The sequence below is a fragment of the Trachemys scripta genome, chromosome 2 (genome assembly GCF_013100865.1).
Source record: "Trachemys scripta elegans isolate TJP31775 chromosome 2, CAS_Tse_1.0, whole genome shotgun sequence".
NCBI lineage: Eukaryota > Metazoa > Chordata > Testudines > Emydidae > Trachemys > Trachemys scripta.
Window position 1 is genome coordinate 12,842,409 of NC_048299.1, and position 12,527 is coordinate 12,854,935.

General features: G+C 42.5%; 1 protein-coding gene across 2 annotated transcripts in view; it reads right to left on the reverse strand.

Moving 5' to 3' along the window:
- Positions 1-12,527, reverse strand: part of WDR48 (WD repeat domain 48) — a 49,233-nt gene that overhangs the window by 14,795 nt on the left and 21,911 nt on the right. For both annotated transcript variants that reach the window (XR_004644377.1, XM_034759933.1), the window contains exons 9-13: positions 7,089-7,163; positions 5,444-5,546; positions 2,914-3,011; positions 643-750; positions 65-161 (exon numbers count right to left, since the gene is read on the reverse strand). Coding sequence is in view for 1 of the 2 variants with exons in the window: in XM_034759933.1 (XP_034615824.1) it covers positions 65-161; positions 643-750; positions 2,914-3,011; positions 5,444-5,546; positions 7,089-7,163 (481 nt within the window). In the remaining variant the exon portion in view is untranslated. The remainder of the gene's footprint in view (positions 1-64; positions 162-642; positions 751-2,913; positions 3,012-5,443; positions 5,547-7,088; positions 7,164-12,527) is intronic.

Here is a 12,527-nt window from a genome sequence, read left to right on the forward strand (position 1 = left end):
TACTAATTTATGTAACGGGGTTTTGTATTGTTTGAATGAAATGTTAATTTCAATTAAAACTCACATTTTGGATCAGATCCATCTGGACTGCTAAACCCAGCATCTTTTGCTGAGACCCAAGCTGCAAAGCAGTCACTCTCATCTAAAGTAATTGTCAACATCTGTCAAAAGAAGACCATTGGGAGGAATACAATATGAATATTGTATTAAGAATCCTGCAGGTTTCTTTTATATATACACCGAAGACACACTAAACTGCAACTACAAAATATGGCAGTGTTTGATTATACACAGACTGTCTACAAACACTCCATTGGTCAAATTTTATTACCTTAGTAATTGCAGTGTACAAGATTAGTTTAAACCAACATTATCTCCTTACAAAGAATTCTGTAATTAACTACTTTTCAAGTTATCAAGATCCAAGAAGCATTCACTGACATGTTGATTGAAAGATAAATTATACATCAGATAATCAAAATATAGTTTATGCCACAGACACATTAAATTAAATTTTAGAGTCAAAGCTTTATATGGCTCACAGAAGGGTTGCTTAATAAAGTGTATATGTGAATGCTTTCATGAATGGTCATATGAAATGACAAACGCCCAAATTAGGAAAGAATTTAAGTTGTGTCTTACCCCAGTTTTTAAGTCTACTGAGAACCAGTTTGGCACATACACCATTTTAAATCTCTTCTTAATTTCTTCTTCAAAATCTACTTTCCCAAGGTCTTCAACTTTACATGCCTGTACACCAGAATATTAAAAAAATGTGGAAGTTTCTTAATACTGAATATGCAGTCATATCCACTGTTAAAACCTTTAATTTGCATATCAGAAATTGTATGCTAAGTAAGCTTTTTATTTTTCTTGATAGCTTGATGCCACTGCCCTTCAAACACTAAAACAGAGAAGTATGGAAGCACTACTTCAAAACAACAAACTTCTTCCCCAGTGCTGAACGTTGCCTTGCCTTGAACTGTAGTTCATTTAAAAAAAATAAAAACTTTGACTGAATCAAAGAAAAAGGGAACAGAATGAATATTAATACTATTCATTACAAGTTCAGCATCTACTAGTTCTATAAAAATGATACTCTGATAGTGGTATTTATTGATCTATTGACAAATTAATACAAAAATGGATTTTGAAATGCTCTCTTTATTTTTAACTTCCTTTTTAATCTGAAAGAATTACTTACCTGTTCTTAGACTTGTCAGTAAAGACACCCTCCTCTCCTCCCCCCACTACTGGAGTGCACCTGCACGCTAAGTTTGGAACCTCTAGTAAGGTCTGAGCAGTGCTATGGCTCTAAGATACTCTCTTGAGTCATGGAAAACTCTGGTATAAGACATGACCCTCCCCCCACCAAAACCATCATTTACTCTCAGTTCCTTACACTCTCTCAGAATCAAATGTAGGTTCCAGGCAGTAGGGATGGAGGGTGGAGTCATAAGTGAGTAACTCTTCTCTCTTTGCTTTAAATATACTCAGTACAGATCCCCAGTTTTAAAGTGGACTGAATCTATAGAGAAACTTCTTGTGAGCTAGTGGATATCCCAGTCCCGGAAGGCAAGGTGCATTCAACTACGTTTAGGGCATGCCTTTGGAATGTTCCAATAGAGAAATATGTAAAGATGCTATCAGGTGCTCAGTTCATCCTTTACGCAACACTGATCTCTGGACTTAGCCAAGAGATCTAATGCCCACCTCAGGAGAGCAGTTTTCTATAGTTGCGCGATTAGATAGCCTCCTCATCAATCTCCTACTGCTAGTGAATCTCCCCAATTTGTACTGACAGTCTACAAAGGGAGAAAGAAAAGTTACTCACCTCTCTCTGGAATTCTTCAAGCAGACTGTTATTACAAATACACTCTTCAACCTCCATCCCTGTTTCTTCAGTCTATAATGGATTCTAAGGCACTGTAGGGTACCGCACTTTGTTATAGAACCTTGTCTGGAGCATTCCATGTATCAAGAGAAAACGCCAATTTCTCAAAAGCACTTACACGCCTTAAAAGCCCATAACCCACTGACTTTTGGAGAGATTTAGGAGCCTAAGTGCCGGTCACTTTTGTAAATGGAATTCAGGCATTTTTGAAAGTGTTACCAAAGATCCAAGCAGATCTCACAACAGTCAGGTTTTTTAGAAGGTATATGCAAAAATATGCAACCTGAACTGGCATTTCCTGATTTGTGCTGTTTATTGATGATAATTAAGGATAAGATTTGGTCATGGATATTTTTAGTAAAAGTCACAGACAGGTCACGGGCAATAAAGAAAGATTCATGGAAGCCCATGGCCTGTCCGTGACTTTTACTAAAAATGTCCATGACAAAATGGGGAGCTCAGCTGTGGGGCCCCCACATCACCCACAGTGGCTAGGCAGCTGCAGGGACCCACTTGGAGCTCCGTGGGAGGGCCCCCTGCTGCCTGGGAGGGCCCCCGCAGCAGCTGGGAGCCACGGGGAGTCCCCACTGTCCGCAATGGCTTGGAGCTGTGGAGGCCCCACACAGCTCCTGGCCACCGTGGGCTGAAGTCACAGAGGTCACTGGAAGTCATGGATTCCATGACTTCTGCGACCGCCGTGAAAAAATCATAGCCTTAAGGATAATGTTTTAACTGATGTCCATCTGTTTCCCTCCCCCCATGCATTGTTATTGTGTTCAGTGTTTTATTTTAAAGACAGAATTTTAAACACATTCATGTAAGAATGAACAGTAATGCAGCAGAAGAGACAAATATCATCCCTTATCAATGAGAGTCTTTAAAAAATACTTGTACTATGTTTTGTGGCACAATGAGGACCCTATTTTCTCCAATCATCACCTCACATGCAGACAAATAGCAAAGGAAACAGAAGACCAGAAATCCATTAATACATGTCTAATCCAAAATTTTACACTTACCTTCAATACATCCCAGTATGCCACATTATTATTTGTATCTTTGGTTAATATACGTCTCTTGTCATTAAGAATGTGGCACTGAATAATACTAGCACCCCCTAGCAGTTATAAAGAAGACATAAAGTCAGCAATGCCTTTTCATTTAATTAAAAAAACCAACAACGTTAGACTGCTACAAAAGTAGGGGCTATTCCTCAGCTCCACCAATGTGGCATGAAGCTATTTCAGCACATAATGAATATATGGCATATATGCATATCTACATCTGTTTGAACAATGATGTTGATATATTGTACAGTCAATTGCTTAACCCACTTTGGGTTGTTATGAAATATACTCAAAAGATAAAATAACCAATTTCAGTCAAGTTTATTGCTATACAGCAGGGGTTCTCAAACTTTATTGCACTGCGACCCCCTTCTGACAACAAAAATTGCTACGTGACCCCAGGAAGGGAGACTGAAGCCTGAGCCCCACCATCCCAGGTGGAGGGGGGCCAAAGCCTAAACCCTGCTGACCTGGGCGGGGGGGCAAAGCTGAAGCCCAAGGACTTCAGCCCCAAGTGGGGAGCCTGTAACCTGAGCCCTGCTGCCCAGGGCTGAAGCCCTTGGGCTTTGGTCCCAGGAGGTGGGGTTTGGGCTTAGGCTTCAGACCCGGCAAGTCTAACACCGGCCCTGGTGACCCTACTAAAATGGGGTCATGACTCACTTTGGGGTCCCAACCCACAGTTTGAGAACCGCTGCTATACAGCAGTGATAATACAGTACAGGAAAAAGGTTCTATACAGAGACTATAAAATGAGCTTGATCCAAAGCCCCTTGAAATCAATGGAAACGTCCATATTGACTTCAGTGGGCTTTAGAGCAGGTCTTATGCCATTTATAAGCTTTAACTATGACAATGATTTTGAAATTATACTTAACAGGGAGCAGTATTTGATATTTATCTGAAATAACTAATCACATTTCCAACTCTTAATCACTCACAGATCTTACATTATGCTCATAGTTAACAAAGTACCAATACAATAACCCTAAAATTAAAGGCTGAGAAGGGTTAGTGAATTTTTTGTTTAATTATATTGTTCACCTCACAAGCTAAAAATATGCCTGACACACACAGTTGTAGGATACTATTATACAAAACATGCTATTTTCTGTAGTTCAGGTTATAGCAGAGACAAAATACCAAGGCATTCATGCACTTAATTTATTATAACTTTATTAAAATGTCTTCTCTGAATATAAAAAGTTAATACTTTTTAGATGCTAAAATTTTTTTTTAGCTAAATTGCCCTGGTTATGATTGACATGTATATTTATCCATCTTCACATGTGGTTTGGTCATATCGTTTATCTAAGGTACTTAAATGCATATAAGGCACTCAATCTTTAATATATTTATCCTCAATACCCCTGTGAGGTAATGTAAGGAAGTAGTATTATGCCCATTTTATAGAGACTAAGGGTACATCTACACTACAGCGGGGAGTCGATTTAAGATACGCAAATTCAGCTACGTGAATAGCGTAGCTGAATTCGACATATTGCAGCCGACTTACCCCGTTGTGAGGACGGCGGCAAAATCGACTTCTGCCGCTTTTTGTCGGCGGCGCTTACTACCACCTCCGCTGGTGGAGTTAGAGCGCCGATTTGGGGATCGATTGTCGCGTCCCGATGGGACGCGATAAATCAATCCCCGAGAGGTCGATTTCTACCCGCCGATTCAGGCGGGTAGTATAGACCAGACCTAAGGGTATATCTACACTTCAGGAAAAGCTGTGTTTTTAACTGAGATTAGCTAACTCAGGTTACAGTAGCAGTGAAGACACAGCAACTCTGCTTTTAACTCAGGTCAGCGGCTCAAGTTCAACCCCAGGTTTCCTTATAGGCTTTATCTTGAGCTGCTAACCCAAGTTAAAAGCCAGGTTGCCACGTCTTCATTGCTTTTTAAACAGCATTAGGGAACTTGAGTTAGCGAACCCAAAAACCACACTTTTTTTCTGCAGTGGAGACATATCCTAAGAGGATTGCCGAAGGTCTCACAGGAAGACTGATGGAGCAGGGAATTGTACCCAAGTCTCCAGCATTCCTGGCTAGCACCCAACCCATGGGACTGGTCCCTTATTTTCTCAAAGGCCTTGACCATCAGCTCTGATAGACCAAGTTAGAATGAGCAACTGGGTTGAATGGGTGATATCTAGAAGAGCCATCTCCCAAACCCCTCCCATTCCAACACATTCCCGCCCCACTAAGTTTATAAGAGAACAGTTTAAATGCTTTTAGTGGAAATTTCTGTTGTTCTTCCACTTAATGTTCACATACCATACTAAATTTTTATATTGCAAAATTTTTATATTGCATTTTCAGATAAATATGGGCCTGATCCAGGGCCCCATGAAGACAATGGAAAGGCTCCAAAAGAATGTTATGTGCTTTGGAACAGGTCCCGTATTTGTCACGCTACCCTCTTCACCTGCCATTTTTGCTAGCAATATTATTTTTTGAGATGTTCTCAAAGATCCGTTTACCTTTGATAACTTGGTCAGGCTGTGTACAAAGAGGTGTTATAGGATTAGTACAGTCATTGTCATAGTCCCCAGAAGCTCTAAAATTATGAATTCCCTTCAAAGTCTAAAAGAAGAGACAAAAGCATGACAGTCATAATTTGCAGAGATCATTAAAACCTATGAACACGGCTAGCCAAGGTGAGTGAGGTAATATCTTTTATTGGATCAACTTCTGTCAGTGAAAGAGACAAGCTTTCGTGCTAACCCAAAAGCCTGTCTCTCACCTCATACAGGTCCACTCAATCCTACTTCTTATTCAGCCAATCTCTAAGACAAACAAGTTTGTTTACATTTACAGGAGAGAATACTGCCCGCTTCTTCTTTATAATGTCACCTAAAAGCCAGAACAGGCGTTCACATGGCACTGTTGTAGCCAGTGTTGCAAGGTATTTACGTGCCAGATATGCTAAACATTCATATGCCTGTTCATGCTTCAACTTGTAGGCTTTAAAGTTTTATATTGTTTTGTTTTTGAATGCAGATGTGACGTAGTGGGGATTTTTCCCTTATTATGTTATATGTGAGTCTTACTGTTTTGCATGAATGCGGTGTGTGCCTCAGTTTCCCTGTGTATTGCACCAATGTCTAGGTAGTGGGAATAAGGATGTGTGACTTTTTTGCGGGGCTACTCCAGCTGCCTGAATGGATGCTCTGGCCGCCCCTTCGTAACCTGAGACCCAGGCGGGGGATGCGACCAGGTGACTCTTGGCCCGGGAAGCGAGACAAAGGCAGAGGAGGAGCAATGGGCAGGGCAGGGGCAAGGCAGCTGGAAGTGAGTCAGTCTCAGCTGGCTTGGGCACAGGGGGAGGACCAGAGCACAGGCTCTGGCCTCCCCTCCCCCCGAAGATGGACTTGGATGAAAGTCACTGATTTCTGTGCTAGCAAGTTCTGCTCTACGCTGTGTTCCTGTCGACTAATAAACCTTCTGTTTTATCGGCTAGCTGAGAGTCACGTCTGACTGCAGAGTTGGGGTGCAGGGCCCTTTGGCTTCCCCAGGAACCCTGCCCGGGCAGACTTGATGTGGGAAGTACACGATGTGGAAGGGGATGCTGAATGCATGAGGTCAGACCCAGGAAGCTCAAAGCTGTGTAAGCTTCTTGCCCTGGAGTATGTTCAGAGAGAGGAGGCGGCATGTTCCTCCAGAGTCCTGACTGGCTTCATATGGTGTAGTTCCAGAGCATCGCCCCGATGACTCCAGGACAGCAGTTATGTAAAAATAAATTCTACATCTGTAATTTGCACTTTCACGATAGAGAGTGCACTACACTTGTATGAGGTGAATTGAAAAATACTATTTCTTTTATTTTTACAGTGCAAATATCTGTAATAAAAATAATAATATAAAGTGAGCACTGTACACTTTGTATGCTGTGTTGTAACTGAAATCAGTATATTTAAAAAAGTAGAGAAAACATCCAAAGTATTTATAATAAATTTTAATTGGTATTCCATTATTATTTAACTATGAGATTAAAACTGAGATTAATTGCGATTTTTTTTTAAAATCGTGAGATTGTGATTTTTTAAAAAAAATTTGACAGCCCTATACTAAACTCATACTGAACTTAAATTTTAGCCATATAATGGACAAAAGAAAACCACTCACCCACTTATTGACAGAAGATTTAGTTGTTGCAACCCAAAGAGCTGGAGGAGGATCAGCTGATCTATCAAGTTCCATCTGAATAATTAAACCACAGAACACTTTTAAATACCCCAAGTTTAACTTTTTTCTTTTCAAGAATGTTTTGCTTTCGAGTGACCTCCAGTCATTGCCAGATGTGCTCCAGAAACAGTACTACCTTCAAGCTTACTGAAGAGATACAAGTTTCAATACAATAAACAGCTAATTGTAATTTTTAACTTTATCTGTGATTTTAAATTTCATTACAAACAATAAAAACTATTTTAAATCTCTAAAAACATTTTAGATGTGACTAGAAATTGTGTAGTTTAAATAAATATTGAATATGTTTAAGTAGTTTTTAGCTAATCAGCTGTGGTTTAAAATGTTTCGAAACTACAAGATTTTAATATTTGACAGGATGATCATTTTTAAAAGATACACTTAAAGCTCAGTACTACTAAATATGTAGAATTTCAGAAAATTAGATTCACTTGCTGGTTTACTATAGCAGTAGTGATCCATCCTCGTTAAGGATTATAGAACATTTCTATTTTAGCCCTATGTGTGATCACAATTTTTTTAATTTCATTTTCAGTTGAGATTTTCCAGGTTTTGACCCCTTTAAAAACTAAACTTTAGATATGCACAGTACATTTTGAATATGTTTCTTTTGCTAAGCCAGTAAAGCATGCAGCTAAGGAAGACCAGACTGCTCATGCATTTTAGCTGTGCATTAGAATATACACCTCTTCGGATCCCAGCTGTTCCAATGGTACATAGCCAAATAGTGATCGGCTATGACATTCTCCTTCCCTCATCTTTTTTCCTTGTTTTTAAAAAATAAGACCTTAGATTTTTGTATTCAATTTCCTAAATTAAGAGAATGTTACTGTTGCAAAATTAGTTGCGCCAAAGCCCTATACAACCTTAACTCTGCTCTCCTTTGTGAGTATGCATCACAGTACAGTCTAGTTACATGATCATATACTATTTCTCAAATACAATAAATATTTTTTTCTTCAGACTTAGAAACACTGCTGTAAATTTTTGTAATCCCCCCTCCCCTTGAATACATACATTACCAGGTACATGGATACATCCAAAGTGCATATCTTTTTTTGTGTGGAAAGCATTTAGGGAAAAACACAGGTAAGTTAAGATTATCTACTCCTGAGGGAATTCTGCACCAAAAAAATAAAAATTCTGCATACAATATTTTAAAACTCTGCAAATTTTGTCAAATACATGTGGAGGCTCCAGCATTGCACTGGGGAGCACAGGCCACTGGCTGTACAGAAGTGGGAGATCATTGTGCAGTTCCCCCCGGGACACAGACTCAGCGGTGAGGCTGCACGCAACCCTGACATAGCACAAGGACCGGCCCCGATCCAGAAACACCCCACGGTCTTGCACCTCAGTGCCTGGTGCATCAGGTGTGGACAAGCAGAATCCAAGTGTAAAGGGGCCTAGTGTGGGGGGATCCAGGTCTGGGTTGAGAGGGTTCTGTGTGGGTCAATCTGGGTGCAGGCGGTTCAGTGGGGGATCCGGGTGCAGGGGGAGGGGGCAGGATCTGGATGCACAGGGGCTTGCTGGAGGGGGCGGGGGGAAGGGGTTCTGGATGCAACAGTAATGGGAGTCTGCAGAGAGGGTCCAGGTGAAGGTGGTTGGGGCTCAGCGGGGGGTGAGGGAGGGGGATCTGAGTGTGTGTGGAGGGATAGAGTTCAGAGGTGGGTCTGGGTGTGGGGAGTTTGGCGGGGTCCAGATGCTGGGGGAGTGGGGCTCAGTGGGGTGAGGATCCAGGTGTGGTTGGTTGGGGCTTGGTGTGGCGGGGATCTGGGTGCGGGTGGCTCATCAGGATGGTCCAGATGCACGGGAACTGGGGCTCATGGGGGACTGTGTGTTTCTGAGTGTGTGTGTGTGTGGGGGGGGGGGGGGTCGAGGCTTGGCGGGAGGGTCTGGGTATGAGGGGTCTGGATGGATGGGGGAGCAGCTCCCTGTACAGTGATCCCTTCCCCCGAAGCTGAGGAGCAACAGGTGCAGGAAGCTGGGGGAAGGAGGGGAGTTTGCAGGGGGAAGGCATTCAGCAAGCAAAACACACAAAAAACCCCACATCCCTTGTACCTGTGGATGGGTCCAGGATTCCTTCATCCCAGATGTGTCTATGACTAATGCCCTGGAAGGTTACAAGCTCATGAACTGTATCTCTTTTTGCATATTATCAGGATACAGCTAATAGTTCAGTAGCTCAAGGACATGAGTGGAATTAGGACTTTCTTGCTAATTGGATGCTGTGCAGGGGAGTAGGCTCATCTGAGCCAATGATGTAGCAATCTCCTCTCAAGTCTGGTAAGTGGCTTCACATATGTACAGGCAGATATATAGCTTAATAATGAGAGACAAGTCTGTACCGTCATAGCTGACTGCGATTTCACATTGTTCAGTAATCACTAAAAGGGAGCGGAATCTGTCTTCTGGCAAGTAAGCCCTTGCAGTTGTGGACTCTATCCTGGTCACAATTTACTCTATTGTTTGAGACAGGATAAAATAAAATGATAATTTCTTGCAGCTCACCAAAAGGCCCAGCTATGTGAACGTAGAGAGAATGTAGTTGAGTCATATCAGCATTCCTTGATGTGATTCTGTCTTTGATCAGCCAGTCATCTATATACAAATATACATAGATGCACCTTTTCCTTGGGTGTGCTGCCACTATGGTGAGGCATCTGACAGAGACTCTGGGTGCTGTGGAGAATCCAAGGTCAGTATCTTGTACTGGCAATGATTTGACCCCAGCATAAATCTCAAGTACTTCTTATGGGCCAGGTGAATGGCAGGATGAAAGTACGCAACCTTAATGTCAAAAGTTATAAACCAGTCCTAAATCTGAAGCGGTAGAATGATGGAGCAAGTGTTATCATCCCAAATATGAGGCAGTGTATGCATTTTGTTCAAACTCCTCAATTGTAGGCCTAGATGAAGATCCCCTTGTTCAGAATAATGAAATATTGGGAGTAGATGCCTCTTCCCCTGTACTCAGGGCATCCTCAAATCCTTGAGGGAATGGAGCACATCATATATCTGCTTGCTGAAGAGCTTCATGCCCTTAAAGGGTACATCCTCTACAGTCACCAGGACTTTTCAGAATCCCAGAACCCTGTAACTAGGAAATGTGGTACATTGAAACTGCTGTAGTCATGGTTCAAGAGGCCACCGACTCATCCATTGCCAATAGTAGCATGGTTTTCGTTACCATGTGAACCTCTTTGATGGAGTATCTTGCATCATCCCCAAGTCCTGAGGAAGCCTAGCTAGGAAGGGGATCACCCTCTCCCTCATCAATCAGAAAACTGCATTTCACAAACAGGGCTTGGTAGTTCACACTATTGAATAGGAGAGAGGTTGATAACTAGGCCTTTTGGCCACAGAATTCATTTCTTGGAGCACTGATTTTTTAGAATCCCCTTGGTGGACCTGTTTTTTTCCCCTTGGACCTGCAGATAACACAAGAGACCCTTATGTTGGTTGCACATAAAATGTTTGAAGCCCTCAAACAGGACTCGATAGAGCTTTTCTATTCACTTTGAAGTAGGAGAAAGGGAGACTGCAGCATGCAACAGACCCTTTGCTGAGTCCAATATATTCTCATTGTTTGGAAGGACAATTCTTGTCAGCACCAAGGAAATGAGGTAATTGAACAGGTCTGTGCTTGTTCTTTTGAATCACCATTGTCTCAACATCCAAAGTTTCAGCTATCCTCCAAAACAGATCTTGAGCAGTCCTAAAGTTATTGATGACCAGAGTCAGGGCTGAGGTGACAGCCTCATTTGGGGAACAGAAGGATTTGTTAGATGGGAGAGGCAATAAGAAAGTGTCCTAAGCCATATCTGCTCCATCACAGGGAGGTTCTTCTGGTTCTAGTGTGGAATTCCTGGCTACTAATGCGCATGGTGACTGAGACCTCCTCTTTTCTGGCACACAGATGGAGCTCTACTCTGGGACCTGTGGGCCCCAATAGCACCAGTAAGGCCCCAATGGTAAATTGTACACTTATTGGCCAAACTGTCTCCCAAACCTTCTCTGTGGCTGATGGCTTGCTTCCAACCCTTCATGTTGAAAAGGATTTGGAAGACTTGTCTTTGGAGGAACGCTCTGAGTCTTCCTTATGGGATGAGCCCACTGTGCAATGAGCTGTGCTTGTGCTCAGTATGGGTACGTCACTTGGTGTCTGAAGTGGATGGCATAAGAGCCAAGTCTCTTTGCCCTGGGGTTGATGCCAATGCACTTGGCGCTAAGGCAGTCGGTGCTGATGGTGCCGGAAGGGTCAGCACTAGCACCAATGGTCTTGGCACCCTTTTAGGGCTTCTTCTCCCTGCTGGCATCAGAGGCACGGTGCCCAGGGGCACTTGCCATAGCTAACTTCCTCAACTCCAGCTTGGAGGATGTCTCTTCTTCAGGATTGGACATGACCTTTATGGATTGCTTTGAGTCCCATCTCTCTCAATTTTAAGGTGTGGAGCGAGCAGCAGTTGCAGAGGGAGCACTTGTCTGGGGGGTGTTCTCTGAGTCAGAAAAGACATCTATTGTGCCCAATGATTAAAAAGATAGGATCATCACACGGTGGGCTAAATTTATATCCTGTGGCTTTACAATCTGCCATACTGGTGGTTGGTATGAACTACTTCACCCTGCTGTGAAGCAGGGTATAAAGGGTCTCCCTATCCCTTTTTCTTTGGAACATTCAATGAGAAATAAGAAAATAATGAGGGTGAAGAAGAATTTCTTCACAAGAGGGTTGAGACTGAAGCTCTAAAAACTACAGTGGGTTGGGCACTGTCCAAGTTCTGTCTTGCTGCCATGGGCAGTAAGAGGGAACTGAGGCAGGATTGCCACTGCTCTGCCCTTTATGCCCTTGGATGGAAGCACAAGGAGGAACAAGGTGCATGCACAGCACCCAAGGACACTACTATTCAAACAATTCCGAGCTTGTGTCCATCACACACACACACACACACACACACACACACACACACACACACCCCCCTATAGTGGGATCCACAGACCTACATTCAAATAAGAATTTAATTTAGTGAACATTGGTTGTTTTACATATATTCTTACATACAGTTACATTTGCAGCTGTTCTGTTACATAACAGACCACAGATTAAACATAACTATGTTTTACAGTGTACACTTTTCATATGAGTGAGTTATAGATTGTCTAGAACAGAGGTTCTCAAACTGTGGTCCGCGAGCTCCATTCAGGTGGTCTGTGATGGTTCCCTCTAAGGTGCGCACCTGAGAAGCCGCATAAGAGAGAATGAAGGGCCACCCACTTTACTAGTGGAGCCGGGCAGGCATGGTGCCACTAATTAGGTGCCTGGACCTTGGAGAAGACGCACATATAAGGTGAGGTGGT